At 46.4% G+C, this 24,759-nt stretch overlaps 1 protein-coding gene across 1 annotated transcript in view; it reads right to left on the minus strand.

Moving 5' to 3' along the window:
- Positions 1–257: 257 nt before the first annotated feature.
- LOC116899701 (protein THEMIS3-like) overlaps positions 258–24,759 on the minus strand; it is a 37,087-nt gene continuing 12,585 nt past the window's right edge. Inside the window, exons 3-4 of the mRNA XM_032901725.1 lie at positions 6,109–6,582; positions 258–1,515 (exon numbers count right to left, since the gene is read on the minus strand). Of these exons, the coding sequence (XP_032757616.1) occupies positions 494–1,515; positions 6,109–6,582 (1,496 nt within the window). The 3' untranslated portion in view covers positions 258–493. The remainder of the gene's footprint in view (positions 1,516–6,108; positions 6,583–24,759) is intronic.

The following is a 24,759-nucleotide window of genomic DNA, read 5'->3' on the forward strand; positions in this document are numbered from 1 at the left end:
ATAGGAGTCCCCCAAAAGCTTGGTTTCTAGTGCACAGTGCTTTTGGGAGATCATGGAACCATTAAGGGTTGATGCCTTGGTGAAGGGAGTTATTTTCCTGGGGACTTACAGAAAGGGCTATGGGAACCTTTCTGCTTCCTGCCCATGGTGAGGTGGGCAGCTTTGATCCACTGCATGTCCCCACCACGATGAGTCGCCATGCCACAGGCCCAAAGGCAGTGGGGCCAAGTGATCACGGACTGAAGTCTCTCAGACTCTGAGCCCAAAAGGAACCTTTTCCTCTCATGAGTTGATTATCTCAAGCATTTTGTCACAGTGACAGAACGATAACACATCTTACAGCAAATGTTCAGGGGTGATGGAAATAGTGTCTCGTTGACACCTGTGATCCAGGCTCCCACCTCTGGGGGCTCCCTTTAGCTCTGGAAAACTCCAAACACTCAGCTGATGATTCTGTAAACAAAGGGAGGGATGACAGTCACGTTTTCTGTTTTTAAAACAGACCTCTGAGCTTTGGAGCAAGTGGAGGAGGACGGGGGATAACCAAGCAATTACTGAAGGCCAGAGACTTTTCGGTGACTTCCTGGATGCTCTGGAGAGGCGTGCATCTCTCTTTCTCGACATCAGCTATCCAGGAAGGCTCTTCTACCACTGAGACCTCGAAGCTTGACTTCTCAATCGGGATTGCAAATGTGGCTTCTGGCCACTCCCTGTATATGTCCCCTGAGGCGATCATGTCCTCCAGAGACGGTTCATCTTTGGCTATGAGGCATCGTTCAACGACGACATTTTCAATTCTCAGCTCCTCAGTTCCATACAGGGGGTCCTCCTCCTCCTCAGTCATGGAGGGATCCGGGCTGGCCACGCTGACGTGGCACGGCAGTCTCGTGACTTGGCATAGCTCCTGCAGGGTCCCTGGTCCAGCGCCATCGAACAGCTCCAGGAACTCTCCTACTGCGAACAAAGGCAGTTTGACCTGGTCTTTGGTGGCAATGTTCAGGCACTTGAGGACCTTCACCCTGTGCAGCTCATTGTGAAACTTGGCGAACACCACAGTCTTCTTCAGGGCCAGGAAGCACTCGTCGGCTGCGAAAGATGCGGAAGGCCCCAGGAAGGAGGTGTAGTCCCTGGAGGCCTGGAAGTAGACCTGTCCGTGTTGCATGGCAGCAGCGACATCAGAGACAGCATAAAAGTAACGGCCTCTCCTATGTACCAGACCCTGATAGGTGTACGGGATGAGAAAACGCCTCCCTTTCTTTCCTTGGGAAATCTCAGTGGCGACGAATTTCCTCACATTCTCTGTCCTGAGGATGGTTAAGAGCTGCCCACACTTCAGAGGCTTTGGGCACACCTCGTTCTCCGTCAGGACCACGCTAGTTATTTTGATTCTCACTGGGAACTTGTTTTCTTCCATGCTGAATATTTGCCTCATTGTTGTCCTGGGCTTACGATCTAAGCCGGCGATCTCAGTTACACTGATGTCCAGATCGGAGGGGATGCTAACCTGGGTCTCACCTGGGAAAGTCAAGAGGGAGGATAGCGTAAGGCTTTTGAGAAAGGCGTGAGTTTGGAAGGAATCGCCGCGCATGGAATCGTGGGGGTTGTTCATGCGTCCACACTTTACGACCCTGTAACTTTCCGCCCAATAGGTTTGCAGGAGATGCTAAGGTGAATCCAGAGGCAAGATGGCTCAGGCCCTTTGCTGCTGTGTGTCTGGTCCTAAATGGAATGGTGAAGTTGCTTTCTTTATGAAGGACACTAGGGGTCCTTCTCCAACAGCTGAGTGTGCTGTAGCTCACGGTTCCACTCCCAAATGCATGGTCCTCACCCCAGGCAGCAAGGGAAGCTCTGGCTGTCTTTGTCTCTGGCTAGGACTTGGAGATCTAGCTCTGGGAAGAATTAAGTGCATCCCAGAATAGGACACTTGAGAAGAATTTAATACAGGATTGACAACAAGAATCCACACCGTTCTTCAGAGCTGGAAAGCACTCACTGCAAAAGGCATCCCTGGACAGAATATGGGAGACAGCCCCAGAAAAACAGTTACCCTCCCTTGTGCAATTAGCAGAACCCAGGCCAGCCTGGTTGGGCTGCAATGTGGTTGGAACTCCTCTTCCTCCCTCACGTTCCTAAGTTCAATCAGAGCTACCATTTTTTGGCTAGCTATTCTGTGAAACAAGGAAGGTGGGTTGATACCCTCTCCACGGGTCAGACCCAGCCTCTGGGACTGGATGATGAGAGAACAGAGTGGTGGGTCCTAGAGAGGGATGGGGGATGGGACTGGCTGGGAGCCAGACGGGAGGGTGCAGGCATATGTGTTTCTACATAACTGCGTTTCAAAACAATGAGGAGAAGCCCGTCAGACGGTGGCTGTGGCCTTAACTCAGCACCCTTCTGCCTCGGTCTCCCGAGGGCTGGGATCACAGACTTGCAGAGATTTAAAAAAATATTCACTTTATTTTTACTTATATGTATGAATGCTTTGGCTGCATGTATAAATATGCCCCTGTGTGGAGGCCGGAAGAGGGCATCGGGACCCCTGGGACTAGAGTTCTGGACCGTTGTGCACCGCCATGTGGGTGCTGGGAGCAGAACCCTGGTCCTCAGCAAGAACGCAAGCGCTCTTAGCGGGCTGAGCCACCTCTTCAGTCCCTTTGCTTAGATTATCGCTGAAGATGAACCTTACTGGTGTGGTAGCCTTAGAGGGACCTCCATGTATTCTTTTAAACTTCGGAGAGTCCAAGGTGGAGTTGAAGAGAGGCAGCATTTACACAACACAAGGAGCGAGCCTCCGCCTCTCATTTCCCAGCCTCCCCCCTCAGCTTTCCCTTAAAAATTAAAATGTGGAAACGACCAGAAGGTTTAACGATGTGTGTCTTACTGGCCTGCCAATTATTTTGAATTTATTTATTGTTATTCTGAAGTGAATAGAAGCAAACGTGTTTATCAAACTCCCGGTTGATTTCTAACACAGGCGCTTCGAGGGATCTAAAGTGGCTTACTTACTTTTATTCATGTTTGCGTGTATGTGTGCATAGACGTGTCTATACGTCATGGGTGTGCGTGGCCCTGCAGAAGCCAGGTCTTGGATTACTTGGGTCTGAAGTTCCTGGCAGCTCTAAGAGGCTTAAAGTGAACACGGGGGATCAAACTCAGTGTCCCTGGCAGGGCAGCCCATGCTCTGAGGTCCTTCTCTCTGGCCCTCACTACCCGGTAAGTTTAATTATATGACTGAGGTATACATAACCTGTAGCCACATTACAACCTAAGCCACAAAATCTTTATGTCGCCCTCTGAACCGTGATCCAGCGAAGAAGGTAATACCGGCCTTAGCCATGGTGAAGAAAACGCTAACAAAAAAAAAAAAAAAAAAAAAAAAAAAAAAAAAAAACAGTTTCTAAGTCTGGATTTATTGCCCAGAGGTTTCTATCAGTGAGGCTGGGTTATCTTTGATACCAAGTGGGGTCACTTCCAAAGGCCACAGTAAGAGCCTTGTCTTAGTCTGTGTTGAACCTGGTCCTTCTGGGACTAATTCCACAGTTAACTGTGTTGGGCCACGGCCTGGCACATGTGTTCATGGTCACCTGGATACCTTCATGGGTAATGTCGGTAACCCACAGGATTTAAGGGCTGGCCAAGGGCAACGTTTACTTACCGGTCAGGAATGTTAACCACTTTTTACTTAAATTAAAAATATTTTGGGCTGGAGAGATGGCTCAGTGGTTAAGAGCACTGACTGCTCTTCCAGAGGTCCTGAGTTCAATTCCCAGCAACCACAGGGTGGCTCACAGCCATCTGTAGTGAGATCTGATGCCCTCTTCTGGTGTGTCTGAAGACAGCTACAGTGGACTCATCATATATATTAAATAAGTAAATAAGTCTTTTAGAAAATACTTTAAAAGATCTACTTATTTTACTTTACATGCATGGTTGCTTTGTCTGTGACCGCACACACGCCTGGCGCCCGCAGAGCTATAACCAGAGTTGTAGATGGTTGTGAGCAGCCCTGTGCGTGCTAGGAGTCGAACCTGGGTCCTCCAGAAGAGCAACCGGTGCTTTTAACTGCTGAGCCGTGTCTCGAGCCCCACAAAGAATATATTATTTTTGAATTAGACTCTTACTGGTTTCCAGGCTACCCCCAAATGCCTGGGCTCAAGTGAGGTTGTTGTCTGAGGGTCCCAAGCAGGTAGGCTCAGGGGCATGTACCACTGCGCTGGGTAGAGTCGAACTGTTAATAGTGTTTCGATTTAATTGACTCTTCGAAATGAGTTCCACCTTTTTTTTTTTAATTGAAAATTTTAAACAAAGTTTTACGTATATGTGCTTCGCTTGCATGAATACCTGTGTGTCGTGTGTGCAGTGCCCGCAGAAGGGAGAAGAGGGCATCAGCGCTCTTGAACCCAGGTTCATTGAATGGGCACCCAGTGCTCTTAACCTCTGAGCCATCTCTCCGCCCCCTCCCACCCTCTCAGTGCTAAGGATGGGACCTAGGGCTTCCTGCATGCATGCTAAGCACGTGATCCACCACTGATCCACAGCCTCCGTCTTGCTTGTTATGCTTAGCCACAAGCACTGGTCACTCATCTCAGCAGAAGCTATAGGCTATAAGCCTCAGAAGGCAGAGTAAGACAAGGGGAGAAGCTGCTCGCCGAGAACCGATCGGGAAGAGGACTGAATCTTAGATGAACAGGTCACAGAGCTGCTTCTGGGGTCAGCCTCAGAACTACACGCAGGTAGCACCCTCCTTACCTGGCTCCCTCGGGACTGGGATGCTAGACCAACCAACCCCTTCCGTCATACTCACAGCTATTGTCGTCTTGTTGCTCAAAAGACCGAGTGGATTGAGAATAAAAGACAGAGATGAGCTATGGAGACAGCGTGGAGTGGGAGTTCGGGGAACACGTCACAGTCGGTCTGAATATAGCCAATGAACAAAGTCATAGCACAACAAATTGAGGCGAGGTTTCTATTGGAAACCCAACAATGGAGATACTCATACCCAACCACGGAGCTCAGTCGGTCTTTTACAAACATTGCCTACTTAAAGGGATCTTCCAGCGAGGGAAATTTTAAGGCTGCTGTAAATTCCTGCTTAATATAACCAGGCAGCATTTCTCTTCTGCAAAGGACGAGAAAGTGACGGGGTCTGTAGGAAGATGGAGGAGTGCGCTGGAGTCTGGCTTTCACGTGGACCATAAACAACACTGTAAAACTAATGGGTGGTGAGGGACTAGCTTTTATGATAACATATAAGGAAATACATCAATATTACGTTCTCTCAAAGGAGAGACTTTCTTTTTTATCTGCTCACAACCCCACCTGGCTGTCACCACGGTACGGATATTTATTAAGGGAGACAAATTAAAGCATCTTAGGTCTGCTCCAGGAATGTGTTTAAATATATATGACGGTAAGAATGAGGCGACGGCGGATGAGATGGAGTGGGTGTGAAACTCCGAGGATAAACCACCTCTCAGGGCAAGTGGGTCTCCAACATCTAATAGTTCTTCATAAATCAAGGTGCGAGGCCAGGGAGGTGAGACCTAACCAGTTTCCGAAATGGGATCTTTGCAGCAGTCTCCGGGGTTCCTCACCCCACCAATCTACAAATGTTTGTGCCTTCGCAAGTTGCCTGCCCAGCCCGAAGACAGGGCTTTTTACTCCATCACAAGTCCTCGAGGCAAATCCCCTTCTATGCCTGTAGGGGGCAGTATCCTTGCTTTCATTGCCTGTGGCACCCGGGCTTGAATTTGATCTGAGCCCTTCCTGCAAGATTCCTGTTCTAAAAACCTGGTCCCTCGATGGGTGGTGATGTTAAGACATGGTGGGATCAGGGAAATTCTAGTAGCACACTGGCTAGTTCTTTTCTCAAGAGAGGCAGGCTTAGGACAGCAATACTGCCTCCCTGCTGTGGCTTCCTGTCTTACCACGTGATCTTTCTCACTTGCAAAACCCTTGCGGTGACCCCACCCACCGTGAAATTCTTTCATACTCCAGAGCTGATTTATAAAACCTCATTTCTTTTTAAGTGTCCCCGCCTCAAGGATTTTTGCTCTAGGATCAGAAAACAAGGTTTACACATGCTCCAAACTATTTGGCCTTACTTACCTGGCAGATATGCCATCACTGAGAAACAGGGATGCAAAACTAAATGTCCACGGAAGTGCTCTGGAACCAGGGGGCTAAGAAGCCTCAGGCGATGTCCGGCTTGCACCCTAACCCTGCGCTTCCTCCCTGCAAGCAGCTTCCACCTCACGATGGTGTCAATGGAGTAGAGCTGGTCATCCTGGCATTCCAGGAAGTGGCCCCTGCAGTCCATGGGGAGGAGCAGTTTCAGGGGGGGCGTCTTCCTCAGCACCTCGCATCGTAGCAGCCTCCTCCCCTGACTCTCTTCAAAGCCAATTAAGGACAGTGTTTCTCCTTTCCTGAGCTTCATGGGCACATCATCTGTGGAGATGGGGATTAAGTTCTGGAAGCGGGGAGGACTTCTATGGGCCACAGGACTCTGGGGAAGTCGGACAGAATGGATTAAATCAGCCACAGTTTCAAAAGAAACCGGGTCTGCAACCAGTTGGAAGTTCCCTGCAGAGAAAAACAGAAAACAGTGCTCAGGGTCTATGAGGCAGGAGAATAGTGGGACTGTGACTCCAAACTCCTCCCCGTTTGGAAGTAGAGCGACAGCTATTGTTACCCTTTTAACACAGCTCACCCACCGGCTGGATTCCATGAACATAGAGCCCCTTCCTGAGAATCAGCCCTTCTCCATCCTACAGACTTGGTCACAAATCAGGTCCTAGATCTCCATTTGTCCTTCCCATGTTCAAACCACCTGCTATCTTCTCGTCGTCACTCAGAGCACACCTGTCCCTAGCTCTCTGTTCCCTGCAATACTGTCTCCCATTACTGTCTGGACAAACACACACTCTTCTAGCAGTTTCTCTCCAACATTCTCCCCTTCCCTCCTTTGCTTGCCTGGAACTCATTCAGCTCCCTACAGGGGTAGGGAAGACTCTGTGCCCTCCAGAGCGTACACCCAACAGTTAGACCTTTCTGGACTTACATACTGCTTATCTCAACTTCGGTTTAGCTCAAATTAACAAAATGATTAGGCTTCCTGGGTCCCACAGTTTTGGACCTGCACCCTCTGTCCCTGCCCTGTCTGAAGATTGCACTGTTGGCTGTCTTTGCAGAGAATGCCAGCACTTGCTGACCATGTGGCCATCTGCCTCAGCAGATCCCACAGGCACTGTAGCCTGAATCAAGGCCCCACTTCTCTCTCAGTGTGTGTGAGTCTCACTGTGTAGCCCTGACCTGCCTGCCTCTGCCTCCTGAGTGCTGGTGTCAAAGGCCTGTGACGTTATACCAGCTTTCTGACTTTCCCTTAAACTCTTTACTATTTTTGCTTTCTGAAAAATTAAGCCATGAGCACTCTTACTTCCTGGTGGCATTTCTTACTTGTTCTATTCTTGTCCTACTGTGTGCAAACATAAACCTTCTTCCTGTCTAGAAAGTTACTATCCCTCAATGTCAGATCCCATCAGATGCTTTTTAAAAAAATTTATTTGTTTTATTATATGAGTTCACTGTAGCTGCTTCAGACACACCAGAAGAGGGCATCAGATCCCATTAGAGATGGTTGTGAGCCACCATGTGGTTGCTGGGAATTGAACTCAGGACCCCAGGAAGAGCAGTCAATGCTCTTAACCACTGAGCCATCTCTCCAGCCCCAAATGCTTGTTTTTAAAAAAAGATTTATTTATTTATTATGTATAACTACACTGTAGCTGTCTTCAGACACACCAGAAGGGGGCATCAGATCCCATTACAGATAGTTGTGAGCCACCATGTGGTTGCTGGGAATTGAACTCAGGACCTCTGGAAGAGCAGTCAGTGCTCTTAACCACTGAGCCATCTCTCCAGTCCTCAGACGCCTTTTCTATTGGAAATTCTCATGGATGAAAAAGTCTTTATCTTATAAAAGCATAATGTTTTCATACACACACACACACACACACACACACACACACTCACACACACACTCTCACACACACACACACTCACACACACACACACTCACACACACACTCTCACACACACACATTCACACACAAATGAGAAACATCCCACCAGATTTAACAGAGAATGATACCACTGAAAGAAACCAGGCACATGTAACGTGTTCACAGTGTCTAGGGCATGTTCTGTGTGTCTATGTTCCGCGTGTCTATGGGAATTCACTGCACACAAGCCATCCTCCAAGCCAGTGACCCACCAGTCAAGAGTTGTTCATTTCCCAGGCAGTAGAGGCTGATTCAGAGATGGGCACATGATCCGAAGAGGCCTTATCGGCTTCCCTGGGACTTGGACAGTATAGTAAGATAAAGCTATGCAAGGTTCTGTCTCATGACAGCTCCCGGCCCCAGCCACACAAAGGAAGTTACACACAATGTGCAGGAATGGAGCCAATAGGTAACAGGAAGTCTAAAGCAAAACCAAGCCATTCAGAGAATGATGGGAGAGTGTTTTCTCTGTCAGTGCTGTAATAAACCATGTGGTTTATAACCACGGCACACGAGACTCTATTTCTAGCTCCGGGGGCTGAGAAGTCTTAAATCAAGGTGCCAACAGACATACTGTCTAATGAGAGACTGCTTCCTGGTTCATAGGTGGTCATCTTCTCCTGATAACTTCACTTGAAAGGCAAGGATACTGTCTAGGCCTCTTTCATGAGGAAACAAATTACTGTCATCAGGACTCTGACTAAACACCTCTTGAAGGCACCACCTCCCATTACTCTGAAGGCTGGGGTTTCAGCATTGGAAGTGGGGGTGGGGAAGTAAACTTTCGGGTCACAGTGAAGACAGAAAAAAATGATCGAGACGGCGTCGGACTCCGGTTAAAACCAGCTCTTTCCATCTCCGCATTTTGGCCACACGAACCTGTAATTTCCCTTTCTGTCTGAGCCGTTATAAACTGCCTTTCTGTCATTTGGAACTGAAAGGACTCTGGAATGAGCAAGTGCTGGGATCTCGGTCTGCCTGACATGCTGACTGGTCTTACACTCAGGAGCCACAGCCACTGCTGCTTAACCCAGGCCAAGGAGTGCGGTGGAAACAACGGAATGTTTGAAAACTAAGTCTGGAGAAATGATTGATTTCCCGTTATGACGTCAGGTGGTTTTGTTTTCCTGTTTGATTTTCATACATAGGGTTTTGTCCTTTGAATTTTTAAAAATTTATTTGATGTATGTATGTAGGTTTTTCTTTTTAAAAAAGAAAAGATTTATTTATTTATTATCTATAATAAGTACACTGTAGCTGTTTTCAGATTCACCAGAAGAGGGCATCTCATTACACATGGTTGTGAGCCACCATGTAGTTGCTGGGAATTGAACTCAGGATCTCTTGAAGAACAATCAGTGCTCTTAACCACTGGGCCATCTCTCCACTCCCTTGTATGTATTTTTGAAACAGCTTTTCACTGTGTAGTTGTGGCTGTCCTGGAACTTGGCTATGTAGACCAGGCTACCCTCCAACTCACAGAGACCCGCCTACCTGTGTTTCCCCAGTATGCGACTCAAACTAAAGGTATAAGCCGGGTCTCTCTGGTTTTATGAACGCAAAACAGATGCTTTTCCCACTAAATGCTCAGGCAACAGTGATGTGCAACGAACCCACACAGCAGAAAACCAACCAACCACCCCTCTCCCCACCCCCTCAACAAAAACAAAACAAAAAGGGCTAGAGAGATGGCTCAGCGATGAAGAGCACTGACTGCTCTTCCCGAGGTCCTGAGTTCATTTCCCAGCAACCACATGGTGGCTCACAACCATTGTAATGGGGTCTGGTGCCCTCTTCTGGTGTGTCTGAAGACAGTGTAATTCTATACATAAAATAAATAAATAATTCTTAAAAGATATACACACCACACACACTCATACACACACACACACACACACACACACACACACACACACACCACAGCACACAGAATGTACCAGTTGTTGTTGAGGATGGGGAGGGATTAATGCTTATGTTGCTGATGGGAACAATATATGACTACCACTGGAAATCAACATGGTGATTCCTTAGATGTTAAACAGTGGCTCACCATGCAGTCGTGATTCTACCTCTAGGTGTGGGTGGGAAGGACTCCAAACAAGAGCTTACGCAGACGTTTTTTTTTTTTTTTTAAATACATTATGCATTATTCACAGCAGTCAAGACAGGAGAAGCCCAAGAGAGTCTCTTTCCAGAAGAATGGATCAGGAAACTGTAGTCATAAAGACAGTGGAATGTGTTCCAGATTCAAAAAAGCTAAAAAAAAACCTGTCTCTCCCAGATAACGTTTCTCAGAACGCATCTGCAGAACCGGTGGATTAGTGGTTGCAGAGGGGCAGGGGATGGGGAGAGAGGTTAACAGTTAATGGAAGAGGAGGACCTTGGACTGCTAACCAAAAAGGCCTAAAACTGATTTACGGTAGTGATCCCGCAGTTGAATTCTACACTGGAAATAGGCAGAATGTGCTCTTGCTAAGCTGAAAAACAGACAAAGTGAACAACTACAGTAACAATCCGACGTCAGCCATGTTTCTGAAAAAACTACTCAGGAGAAACCAGACACTCAGGGGTGCATTCAAGTCAGAGGAGGCTGGAGGTGAGGAAACTGTGTGGCCTCCCAGGCCTCAGTGCCTTGCTTGTGTTCAAAATGTCTGCTTTCCTTCTCCACATAGAGGCCGGCCAGCTGTCTACATCCTGCTGAGTACCCTTCAGAGGGGCGGATGATCGTGAAGAAAGCGGTGGAAAGCCATCTCTGCGGCAAGCAGTTTCTTCTGTCACCGAGCTGCCGTCTGAGTCCCGGAAGCTGTTGACTTGACATCTCTCTCCTTGTTACCAGAAGGAGTTATTCAGCTCGGCAGGTGGGAAATGCCCATCTGCAGAAAAGGCAGCACTGGATTCTGTCCACTCCATTAAGCTCAGGAGCTGCTGCTCTGTCCCCTTCTGCGTGGGGAAGGAGGATCGGGGGCCCTGCAGTCCCAAGCATTGCGGGGCACCATCACCCATTTCTCTTTCACTACCGCTAAGGAAACTCATATTAACGCCTAACCTTTAGCATTTAAAGGCTCTTGTGAATCTTCCCAGACAGCAGAGGGCATGCATTAAGTATCCACTGAATGCCAGTCACCACTGTCTTACTTAGGTTTCACTGTTGTGAAGAGACACCATGACCAAGGCAACTCTTACAAAGGACAGCATTTAACTGGGGCTGGCTTACGGTTTCAGAGGCTCAGTCCATCATCATGTCAGGAAGCGTGGCACTTGCAAGGCAGACATGGTGTTGCAGGAGCTGAGAGTTTGTTCATCGTGATCTTCAGGCAGCAGGAGGAGACGGTGTACCACACTTGGTGTGGTTTGAACATAGGAGGCCTCAAAGCCCCTCCCCACAGTGACACACTTCTTCCAACAAGGCCACACCTCCTAATAGTGCTACTTCCTTTGAGTCAAGCATTCAACCAAACACATGAGTCTATGGGGGCCATTCCCATTCAAGCCACCACGCCACCTTAGTGTGATCTTTATGGTTTCCTTTAATCTGTACCGGCGTGATTTCAGCTGATAGCCTTCTCTGCTGCAGGTAGGGGATGTAAGGCCCCCGAAGGTTAAGCAATGCGCTTGTCGTGTTGGGTCACACAGTGCAGACAGAGTTGATATCCGGTTTGCTCATTGCATTACACATTCCTTTTCCATGACAGCACATTGGCGATGTGGTCTGGGATAGGATAAGGAATTCAGAACTCTCGGAAAGCAGGATGCCAGAGCTTGTGTCCACAAAACGTCATTTGGCAGCAGGTGGCAGGTGACCAGGTGTACAGAACACTACCCTTTACACGCTCCATTGCACAGCAAGCCCCAGACCCGGGAGGCAGACAGTCAAGGAGAAAGGCAGAGCCTCCGGTTGGTCTGCCAAGAGCCAGGGTCACACCTGACCAAGTTAGGAAGAGGCTGAGAGGGAGCCTCGAGCCTTGCCCCCCAGGGTGAGCATCTCAGACAGCTCTAATTCACAGAGCAGTTGAGAAGGTTTCTAATTCACAGAAGCAGTTGTGGGCTGAGGGAGTGAGGGTTGACGGTAGCCTCTCTCGCCCATGCTGGAACACCTCAGCCCCGATGGAGAGGGTGAGGCCACCTCCTCCATCTCACTGGTTGCCCCAGCAGCCCCACAGTTATGTTGGTGCAGGAGTTGCTAGCTGTCATTGTTCAGGTGGTTTGGGGGATATGTCACGCTATAATTAAAAATGGGCACAACGAGTTCCCGTGCGTCACTATTCCACGCTGGGCCCCTGGTACTCTCAGACTCGGGCAGTTGATCCCTGGCATTAGTTCTGGCACCATAGGACCACATAGAACTGACATTAATTTATCTCAGTAGTGGCTGGCCTCAGTGTGGCACCACACCACGTTAGCCTAGCTATCTTTTGGCCCCAGTGGTCTCTCTGCTCTCATTGCTAGTCACCCTGGTCAGCCCTGGACAGCCAGGAACTCTCTGGTTCCAGCTACCCAGTAACATCAAGACTCAACAAAATGTAACCCAACAACCAGATTTATATGTTAAATATTCAATATACAATACATCCACACAATAAACTTACAACCAATTGATAAGGATATAAACCGCCCACCTAGATAAGATAAATTTGTCTACAGACATCCATCCCAACTACCTTGACAACTCAGGACCACCTGGATCTGGGTCAACCTTCCCTGTCTCCATCTTGCTTCTCCCTCCTTCTCCTTCTCTCCCTCCTTACAAAAAACTTTGTCCCCGCCTTATTCTTTTACTGTCCAGTCATGACCTTGATCTAACTTGTGTCAGCCCTCCCCTGCATAATGACGTCAACCTACAAGGATGTAATGTCAAATGGCTCCTCCTGCCTCAGCTGATGGAGGTGGCTGGAGACCTCGGCACTGACTTGTGCTTGTGGTTGGATCCCCAAGATCCCCCCAGACCATGCTACTCAAGTTCTCTCAGAACTGGAATGCCACAAGCACACTATGCAAGCATCCTTCAGGCCAGCATCCTGGAGTTCTACCATGGAAGCACAGGTGGAGACTGCACAGAGATCCCCAGCTTCAGAGCTGTTCACGCAGCTGACTTCCCGCCTCTCGGCAAAGCCTAAACTCCTTGCAGTCAAGTTAGGACATGTGCACGAACCTTAGATTATACAGACTTTGATGGAAGGCCCAGGTATGGAGATGTGAAGTTAATCTACTGGAGTCCAGTTTCTGCGTCTGTGTGGGCATGTGTCCCTGCTCATAGGGCTGTGGGGTCCAGTTCCCTCTTCGCTGGCTGGTCATGTCTGCGGGTGGGGCCACTTTTTTTGTCCCTTTGTCTATCCAAGTCCCATAGACATGGCTTGGAACATAATGTTATCTCCTCTCAATATCTGCAGGTATTTGATTCAAGGACACTCAAGGCCTTTCTATAAAATGATTATATTAATTCTATATGCTTATTTAATCTCAGCTCACCCTGAGAAGTTGATTATGGTTTTATGCATCCATTTTCCACCACAACAATAAACTGTTTAGAACCATGGACTGTCTGTTTTGTCATGATCCACTGTGAGGAACCTGGGGAAGGCCTTTGTCTACAGAGCTGCAGTTTTAGTCTCTTGTAGAAGGCCTCTCTGTGCTCCCAGCCACAACCTGCCTCCATCAAGCCAAGGACAATCACCCCCACGGGACAAGCCAGAGCCATCCCCCCCTTACGCCCAGGGCTAGATGCTGTCCCCAGCCTGCAGGCCAGGACTCAGTTCTCTGCTCTCCCAAGACTCCCAGCCATGCCTGGATGTCTAAGAGTCTGAGAACCCCATGGCCCTGGTCTGGTCGCAGGCCTGGGGTCCACCAAACCAGCTTCAGCTTTTCCACCTCTGAGACTGTGCTTTCCCATCCTAGAGCGTTCCCTTGGTGCTTCCCTACAGCCTGGTACTGCCTCGGCAGCTTGGGGTAAGCACAGCTAAACTCCCTACGGTCCGCCTGCCCAAGCTGCCATGCCCTGTGGCAGAGAGGACCTGAGCTGACATGTTGTGGTGTAGAAAGTAACTTTGTCGTGATCAGGCCAGGTCCTGATCAAAGAGATGTCCAGAGGGACAGCCAACACCAGCAGTCCAGCTTGGAACAATGGATGAACAAAGAGGAGATTCCCACGGGAGGATGGGGAGAAGGGGGCTGATATGGCAAGGCCAAAGCAAGGAGAGTGAGGTGGGGACAAGAGGCAATTCACAAAGGGATGCCACCCATAAGTGACTGGAATATAGTCAATCTGAAGGGTGTGCATGATACAACTTTTGGTCACTAAGCGCTTCATTACTGAACATTTTGGCTGTCTTCAATTATTCATTAAGAACTACTGACGGGGGCTGGAGAGATGGCCCAGTGGTTAAGAGCATAGACTGTTCTTCCAGAAGAGGTCCTGAGTTCAATTCCCAGCAACCACATGGTGGCTCACAACCAACTGTAATGGGATCTGATGCCCTCTTCTGGTGTGTCTGAAGATGGCTACAGTGTACCCACACATATAATATATAAATAAAATCTTTATTAAAAAAAAAAAGAGCTACCGATGGGACTTATTTGTTTATTTTGAAACTTCAAAGCCCAACCCTAGTGACACACTTTCTTCCAAAGAGGCCACACCTCCTAATCTCAAGTAGTGGCACTCCTTGATGATTAAACATTCAGATATATATATATATATATATATATATATATATAATTAAATAATGATACACACACACACACACACACACACACACACACACACGTAGTAAGACAGAGTCTCGCTGGATGGCCAGGAACTCACTTTGTAGACCAGGCTAGCCTTAAAGTCACAGAGCTCCACCTGCCTCTGCCTCCTGAGTGTCTGAATTAAAGGTGCGTGCTACCAAACCTGGCTCCATTAAAGTTATTTTATGGGCCAATACGATGGATCAGTGGGTAAAGGGGCTTGCAGCACAGGCCTGAAGACCTGAGTTCAATCCCTGGAGCCCATATTAAGGTGGACAAGAGAACTGACTCCACAAAGCTGTCCTCCACACATGCTCTATGGTACACATAAACGAGTGCGTGTGCGCGTGCATACACACACAGTAGCAATTTTTTTTCTTTTTTTTTTTTTTTATTAACTTGAGTATTTCTTGTGTACATTTCGAGTGTTATTCCCTTTCCCGGTTTCCGGGCAAACATCCCCTTCCCTCCCCCCCTTCCTTATGGGTGTTCCCCTCCCCACCCTCCCCCCATTGCCGCCCTCCCCCCAACAGTCCAGTTCACTGGGGGTTCAGTCTTAGCAGGACCCAGGGCTTCCCCTTCCACTGGTGCTCTTACTAGGATATTCATTGCTACCTATGAGGTCAGAGTCCAGGGTCAGTCCATGTATAGTCTTTAGGTAGTGGCTTAGTCCCTGGAAACTCTGGTTGCTTGGCATTGTTGTACATATGGGGTCTCAAGCCCCTTCAAGCTCTTCCAGTTCATTCTCTGATTAGTAGCAATTTTTTAAAAAGTATCTTATGGTGTTTAATAGGAGCAGTAAATTTTCTGAAGCTCTTTATTTTCGATTTAAAATTAATTCAGCAGAGGAAGAATAAAAATTTTCCTATTTTTCAGCTTCTCGCTGGTTTGGGAACAAATTACCACAAGTTTAGAACAACAATTCAGTCTCCAGGTCGGAAGGTCCAAGGTGGGACTGGTGGGGTTGGGTTTTTTTTTAAATATTTCATTTGAACATAGACCCCCCCATATTATATATTGTGGTCATGGTTCACCTCCCTCATCTCTTCCCAATCCCTCCCCACCCTCCCACCCATCTGACTCCAGTGAGTCCTCCTGTTGAGCCTTTTAAAAGGGTGTGCTCTGGTGTCCTGTCTGTGCTTCCTTCTGTGGGAAGGAACGCAGATTTATATGTGTTGTTTATCTCAATTGCCTTTAAAAAGTAAGCACTGAAGCTTTCAATATCCAGAACCGGTTAATTTTCCCTGGAGTTAATCTACAAGAATTAAAAAACATCTCATTGTTAAAATCACTACTGTTAAATACAAAGAGATAAAGGCCCCCTCTAAGCTAGGGAAAATACTTACAACTTACAGCAAAAATGGATGATATAAAAAGTTCTTACAAATGGAAAAGAAAAGTGGAAACAATCAATTTGAAAAACAAAACAAAACGGGCAGCCTGACGTGGGCACACACTCCCGTAATTTCAGAGAGGCGGAGGCTGAGGACAGTCAGTTTGCGCCGCCATTGCCTTAAAACATCAGGAGTGTAAATAACACGGGTGAGCAGCCAGGGCACAGGAGCGGGCGTGGGATGGGCCTGTGCCTCAAGGAACCGCTCTGAGGGATTGAAGTGAGACTCCCCCATCCAGCCACAGAGTATGCGAGGAAGTCATCCTTCCGGTTCGGAGTGTTCGAATTCTCAGAATTCACACTGAAAATGCCCTGCGCTAGCCAACAACAGATTACTCCATCTTCGGAGCATTTGCCTCGCCTTTAAACTGTGGAGAGCCACAGTGATAGGCACAGTGGGCAAATATCACTACCTATCTGTCCACTGTCAGGATGGACGCAGCCCAGATGGATGAAGATGGCGTGTCCCTGCCGCGTGTCCAGCCGGCGTTACTAAGAAGGAAGGTGACGCATCGGTGAGGGCAGGGGCTGACGCGGAATGTCTGCCCCTTCCACCCAGTTTTGCTCGGCTTTGCTTCATTTTAGGTGAAACCGCTCCACGAGTGAAGGGGAAAAATGTAAACGTGTGCAATGATTTCCTGACACATCCGTTTCTATGTTTAGGAACGTATCCTGAGGAAGTCATTAGAGTGAAGCCAGGCGTACACAGTGCTCAGGACTCCTTCATTTGTGACCAGAAAATGTGCGCTTGGTTCGGCTACCAGAGGGAGTTTAGCAAGCACCGGTGTGGCTCTAACGTGGACTCTTAGGCCCTCTTTCAGGATCGAAAGTGGATTGATCACAGAAGGAGCCGCTCACGGTACATTGAGAGGGAAAGACTGCAATGTGGAACCGTACTAGCAACGCGTGTCTGTGGTGGAGTTTGCATGCAGCATCAAAGGCACAGAGGCAGAGAAAAAGACTAAGAACGCGTGCCAAATGCCAACCATGCTACCGCCTGGCTACACAACCAGAGCGAGTGGACTCAACCCGAGCGCGGCCCACACAACCCCAGCGCACTTGATACAACCCCAGTCTTCGTTCTTCCGTGTTTCTCCATATTATTCTAGTTTTGCTTTATAATAGGCTCATAACAGATTTCCTTCCCTCAATGAATAAAGCTGTCTAAGCTTTATATTTCTTTATATCTCTTGTAGTTTGGCTTGTACCAGATAAACACAAGGCTATAAAAAATACCATGCAGCAAAGTTGAAGCTTTACCTTTTTTTCTTTAAAAGATTTTATGTTATGTATGCAAGTACACTGTAGCTGTCTTCAGACACACCAGAAGAGGGCATCGAATCTCATTACAGATGGTTGTGAGTTACCACGTGGTTGCTGGGAATTGAACTCAGGACTCGTGGAAAGGCACTCTTAACTGCTGAGCCATTTCTCCAGCCCTTGGATGGCTTTTCTTAATTATTTGCAAGAGAAGCATATTGCAAAATTGTTTTTACACAGAATTGAGGTACAACTTAATACAGAGTATTAAAAAAAAACCCCTCAATTTTAGAACTTCATTTTTCAACATCACACCTGATTAGTTACAACTCATGGTACAGGACTTTCCTGGCCTCTGAGTCCCTGGGTGGTGGTTTTCAGAAACATGTAATTTGAAAACAAAACCATCTTGTTCATTTTTTGTTTATGCTGCAATTTTAAAAATTAAATTGTTTAAGGGGAAACTGTTTGAGTAAGCACCATGTCTTTTTTTTTTTTTTTAATCCAATTGTAGTTTCTAAATTCACTTTTAATATACGAAGAAGTTGGAAATTAGCCTGATACTCAGTGGGGCAGAAAACTTACTTATCTTGATAAGAAAAAGAAAGAAGTTGGGGAAACGGTCCAATCTTATAATAAGAAGTGACAACAAATTGCTTCTTGTAGGAATGGCTTAATTTGGCCTCTCTCACTGCTCTGATCTATGTACGCTGCACTTTGAACACTTGTGGGCAAACCTGGGACCTCATGCTCGGTGCCTCCTGAACCCACTTTAACTCTCTCCACGTGCACGTATGCGTCCCATCACTGGTTGTTTCCTTATGTTTCAGGAACACATCACACGGTGGAATCACCCATCGGCTGGAAACCACATCTTCAGTTTCCAACGGTTTCTAAATTCCTTTTATTTTATATTCAAGACGATCTCACTATGCAAGCCCAGACTGCCTCAAAATCACAGAGGCCTGCATGCTTTTGCCTCCTGGAAAATAGACTTAAAGGCACTGGCCACTACAGCCAACTGGATTTTTAATTGTCATATTCATTAATATTTGCTTTGTTCCAGTCAGACAGGCTCCACCACTAGGGGGCAAGCCTGAGTCAGTTCTACCCTCACAGGTTTTCTGTCCACCTTCCTTGGAAAGTGCCCAGAGAAGGCACACGGTCAGGGTTTTTCTTCTCTCCCTGGACACGCAATGCAGTCGCTAGCCATGTCCTTCAAGGTGTAGGCGGGCTATAAACTATCTTCTCACACTTTCTCACCAGAGGTTGCCAAAGTTCCGTTCACTCTAAATAGTATTGTCTAGAGGTCTCTACCAGATCTGTCCTCTGAGATTCTGTAAGGACACCACCTAGACCAGGGTGTTGGCAGACAGGAGAAGTGGTGTGTGTGTGTGTGTGTGTGTGTGTGTGTGTGTGTGTGTGTGTGTGTGTGTGTGTGTGTGCTCATGTGCATGCTGTATTGAGATCATTTTCCTCAATCTGTTCCACAGATGTGGAATCTGAGACCCAATGGTTCATTGCGTCCACTTGGCACCTTTAGCCATCTTTAATCTGAAAATTGCAAACTGAAAGCCTTGACTCCCACCCCCACCCTCAAAGGAGTTCTTTCCCCTCCGCCCCTTCCTTTGGAAGTAAACACGTGATCCCCCCACTTCCTCTTAAGTCAGAGGCCAGGACTCAGGCCATTATCAAACGTATCACTAAGTTCTGGGGGATCTTGAGTCCATCCGTTTCTCTTTAAGGGAGCCATTTCTACCAAGTCCAGGGCAGTGTCAAGTCACTTCAGTAGGCTCTGCTCAGCCTCGTCTCACTCCACCCACTCACCGAAAATCTGCACAGGGGCTGCTATGGCTTGAATAGGTGCCCCCAAATTTCAGGTGTGGGAACGTAACTGCTGTCTTGATCTGCGAGTGGTATTTGAAGGTTGGGCCTTTGGGGAGTGATGAGGGTGGTTGGTTTTAAAAGAGGGTTTTTACATACGCATAAGGCTCAAATTTTGCTCAGTTTATTCATTTATTATATATAAGCTGGTTTTTCAGACACAAGAAGGGGCATTTTTTACAGATGGTAAGGAGAGGGAATTGAACTCAGGACCTATAAAGGCCCGTGAGCCACCTCTCCAGACCTCTACATTATTTTCTAAGAACCATGGACCAAACTAGGGGTGGGCCATGAAGAGAACCTGGGAGAGAAGTTGGGAGAGGTGTGAGGCCTGAGTTGGGAGAGGAGGGGGACCAGGGAAGAAGCTGGGGTTGGGAGAGGGCTTCATTACAATGAGGAGGTCTAGGGAACGGGGCAAACTTGATTAGTCTGAGGCATTTGAACAGACTGGGCATGGAAACAGCAGATGATCTGAGGATACAAAGATACAAAAGACGATACAAAGAAAACCAAAGCAAATGAGCTTGACCACTAGGCACCCTAGTACTCCAGAGGCCGAGGCAAGAGAATCATGAGTTCAAGGCCAACCTGGGCTACATAATGAATTCTAGGTTAGCTTAGGATACATAGTAAGACCCTCCCGCATAAATAAATTTACAAAAGAAGAGTGATTTAACTATTCTACTACACGCTTCAGCTGTGAGTAACTGAGTCGTAACTATGTAAATCCTGTGTGTGTGTGTGTGTGTGTGTGCACACGAGAGCATCCCCCTAGACTAGGGTAGGAAGATAAAGAGATCCACATCTCTGCCTTCTATAACAGAAACTATCTTGAAGTGGGACAGAAACCAAGAAGGCCAGTGTGGTGGTGCTCCATACCTGCCAGTTCCCTCTGATGACTGAGGACTCCGCTGAGGACTGAACATACCTGGGAAAACATCGCATCTGTGCTGAACACGCACAGACTTTATTTCTTAATATTCCCTAAACGACACAGCACAACAATGACTCTCTGTATTTACATTGTGTCAGGTAGTGCAAGTCACCTAGAGGCAATTTAACATATATATTATATATAATATATCCTTGTCATGTGCACTATATACAAATATATATGCAAATATATTTTTATATATATGCAAATCCTGTGCACTGTATATAAAGCACTTGGGTATCTGTAGAATTTAGTATTCACAGGGGGTCCTTGAACAAATTCAAGTGGAAACCAAAGAATGCATTTTACTTAGAAATATGGAGACAAAGCAGGAAGATCTAGTAAAGTCGTTGTTTTAAGGAGTTAGAACTGGGGTAGAGAAAGAAGTATATGTGTGTGTTTGTGTATGTGTATGTATGTATCTGTATATATGTATGCATGTGTGTATATGTATGTATATGTATACTTGTGTGTATGCATATATGTATGTATATGTATGTGTGCATGTGTGTGTTTGTGTATACATGTTTATATGTATATATGTACGTGTCTATGTATGTGTTTATGTATATGTATGTATATATGTATGTGTATATGTGTGTTTGTGTGTATGTGTATGTATATATGTATGTGCATATGTATGTATATGTGTATACATATGTATGTATATATGTGTGTATGTGTATGAATATGTGTATGTATATATGTGTGTGTATTTATATGTATATGTGTGTGTGTATGTATGTGTGTGTATATATGTATATGTATATGTGTGTTTGGTAAGTGTAAATGGAAGTGTTTGTGGAAGGGGGAAGTGAGTAAGGAGGACTGGTATGTATGTAGTTCATAAAAGTAATTCATGGGGATGTAAGGAAGAAAGAAGAGAGGGAGAGTCCCCAGGGGAAGAAAAAAGAGAGAAAGGAAGAATATTAGTTCACATAAAGATAATTCAAAGCAGTTTAGTGAATGCCCTTCTTTAAAGTGCTCACATCAGTTTTTCTAACATTTTAAAAAATATGTGGCTGTTTGCCTACACATATATCTGTGTACTGCATGTCTGCAGTGACCACTGAGGCCAGAAGAGGGCGTACTATGCTACCAGGGTTCTGGGAACGGAACATGGATCCTTTTTAAGAATAGCCAGTGTTCTTAACCATGGCACCATCTTGCCTGCCCTAAACTCACATTTTAAAATTGATCCATTCCATCTTAACTTAAAGAGACGGAATCAGTTCCTGCAGAGTCAGGCTCCGAGGCTTATCCAGTGCCTGGCCCGCCACAGGCTAAAGGATGGGAAGTCAGACAATTAAGAGTGATTGTTGGGGCATGGCGCAGGGGAGAGAGCCTGTATGCCTAGGAAGTGAAGCCTGAGTGCCAACCTAACAGGAAAAGAAAGAAAACAAAACCCACACTGCTTTGTCAACCTTCAGGCCTCTGGAGACTCAGGGAAGTGTGGAAGGATGGGATCTGGCTGCGGGCAAACCTGGGTTGCCTGTGGAAGAGGACGAGGATGAGCAGGAATTAAGCGGGACACTGTTCCTGTGCTCATTGTCTTAGTGGCGCAAGGGTAAACGCCAGAGGAAGTTTAGAGATTTGAGCTTGGATGCCAGGCTCAGTGTGGAGCCCAGTCAGCTTGAGCCCTGAGCACAGGCGGGGGTGGGGTGGGGTGCGCACCCAGGCTGAGGATGCAGGTGATTTCTCAACAGCACGATGGGACTGTTGATGGGTACCTCCTTCTGGAGAGGAAGCAGAAGGCACAAGATCTCTGAGCCCTTTAGTGCAGTTGTTTTACCTCTGGGACCATGGCCCCAGGCAACAATTTGACCCTTAGGGAGAGCTCCTACAAAGGCAGGCGTGGCAGTGTTATTGATAGTGGCTGGGAAGAAGACACGGTCTTAGTTAACGTGTTGTCTTTTGGGGATCTCTCTAAAGTGATGTAAGTAGTCACATATGCCTGTGTATACTTTGTCTTTATAAAGAATTTGGTTTGATACTATGTTATAATGTTAGTGAGAAATAAGGTGACGTCTGCTATTCAGACCTGGATTTGACCTATTTACACCAGTCCCCTTTGCCAATGGAAGGTATGTTTGGGAGTAGAGTCCTGGAATCGTGAACCATCAGGAAGCTTGGTATTACTGTATCAATCATCTCATAAGAAGGACATGCTTATTTCATCTCAGTGTTTGGGGTTTAGTCCATGGTTCAGGTCACTGTTGGTTTTGGCCCCATGGGAAGATGGCACAATCTAGATCCACATGACAGAAATGATTAATCATAACACCGAATGATTATGGCAGTTTACTACAAGAAAAGTTACATGGATACTGTGTCTTTCTCATGTTATATCACACACATATGTAATATGTTTTTATATTTTTACCTTCCACTAAAAAGAAACATTTTGTAGCTTCTCATTGGCCCATTGAAGCTACTCTTGTGTTTTGAGACCATTAGGGAAATAAGGCCAGTTAAAATTCAGCACCACGAGACTGTGACGTTTAATCTGATAACTCAGGCAGCTGGTGGCCTACTAGTAGGTGGGTGACATGGCCAAGCTGGGGATGAAAGTGATTTACATCCTGGGCAGGGATGGGAGAAGAGGTCAGCATACTACCAGGAGTCACATGCAACTTCAAAGTTAGTCACTATTCGTCTCTGGATTTTTCTAATATATATATCACATTATATATATATGTATATATATAATATAAAATTAAATTTTAAAATAAATAAATTATATAACACATGTTTATATATAATTTATATCATATATCATAATAATCACATATAATAAATAATTTAAAAATTATTTTCTCATTTTATTTATTTCATATGTTTATTTTATTATTTATTCCATTACATATGTATATATTCCATTACTTAGGTATATACATGTATATACACATATAATGGAATAAATTAATTGGCTCAAAGTGGTTTACGTGCTATACTGCAGAAGCAAAATCTAGGAGGGAGGAGGGGAACTAATCTACAGAAGAAACAAAACTTCCCAGTAGAAACAAAGCCAAACAAATGAACAAAGGCCTGGAACCAGGCTGCAAACTCCCACCAGGACTTTTTTTTGGCAACTGCGCTATTCCAATTTTATGTAACGAACACCTGTTGCTTGTAAACAGAGTACAAGGTACACTTATAGGGGAGACGAGACCGTCATAGGTTTATGCAGCCGAAGTAATGTCACTGACGTAGACCAGTCAGGGACAGCCTGTCCACCTAACCCATCTCTAACATGGGCGGCTGAATTTCTTTCCAGGCACTTATATCAAATGCAGAATCTTTATCAAGTTCATCAGAAGTCCCGTGACCATCGAGTCTACCCGCGGAGGTATTGCGCGTCTCAAGTTGTTCCTGGTCGTCTCTGCCGGAGAATAGGAAGCCGCAAGCTCATTCCGTGTTTCTAGAAGTTACCATGCCTCTCCTTTGAAAGTGGATCAATAAAGCTTTTTATTAGATTTTCTCCCGGGGAACACAGCAGTCATAATTAACAAACTCAGCTGTCATTCAAACTGGAGCTCATCAAATCTAAAGGCCACAGAATGTGTCCTCAGACAGCGCGGTGTATGTCTTCCTGAAAACAAGATAATGCCGGGCAAGCGGGAGGCCTATAAATATTGCATTCAAGACACCGACATTGACCTACACTGTCTGACAGAAACATAAAGTGTGGCTCGCGCTGGCAGATTCTCTTGAGATTCCTGTTCCCAGAGGTAGCCGGCTTCAGGCTCCGAGTACCGCCGAGGACTCTAAAGGCCTTAGACCCATCGCTACTGTTCTCTTACCACAAAGAAAAAGCTAGATAGCTTTTTTCCCCCAGGCGAGTCGATAAATTGGTTCTGTAGAACTCAGACAGATGAACATGTCTTTCCTTAAGCCAGAGACATTTCCCAGAGTTGAAGATGCTTGTTACTTCTCAAACTCACCCTCTCCCCTCTCGCTGCAGAAGAGCCCTAGACACACTTACACAGCACCAGCAGGAGACATGGCTTCCATAGATCACAGATTCTGAAGGCGCACGCTGAGAAGGACCCAGCCGCTTCCCTAATACCGCGAAGGATCACAAGATGGCGCTGTCACCACAGCAAAGGTGTGATCCATCCCTTTGGCGGAACTGGAATCTCTGGCAGAGACTCACCTAGTGAGGTAGGAATGCTGCCCCTCCTGGTTCTGTGCTTGGGGATGGTTGTATTAAAGGGGGTGTTTTCAGTCTGTGACTAGGCCACTTAAAAGTGTTAACAAACAGTACATCCACACCACAGGGAAGCCCATCTGTAAACATAGTTTTCACACTGTCCCTCTGGGTGGCATCAGACTTTTTGCTCCATAAAGAATACATAAATAGGGAAAGTAAAACTTACTTAAAACTTTGGAGCATTCTCTTTTTTTGTTTGTTTGTTCCATCAATTCTCCAATAGACGCTCTAATCGTAATTTTCAACGTAGGATTTTTATTTTCACTATTAACAGTTCCTCCCGTCCGATTCA

This window comes from Rattus rattus, chromosome 4 (assembly GCF_011064425.1).
Source record: "Rattus rattus isolate New Zealand chromosome 4, Rrattus_CSIRO_v1, whole genome shotgun sequence".
NCBI lineage: Eukaryota > Metazoa > Chordata > Mammalia > Rodentia > Muridae > Rattus > Rattus rattus.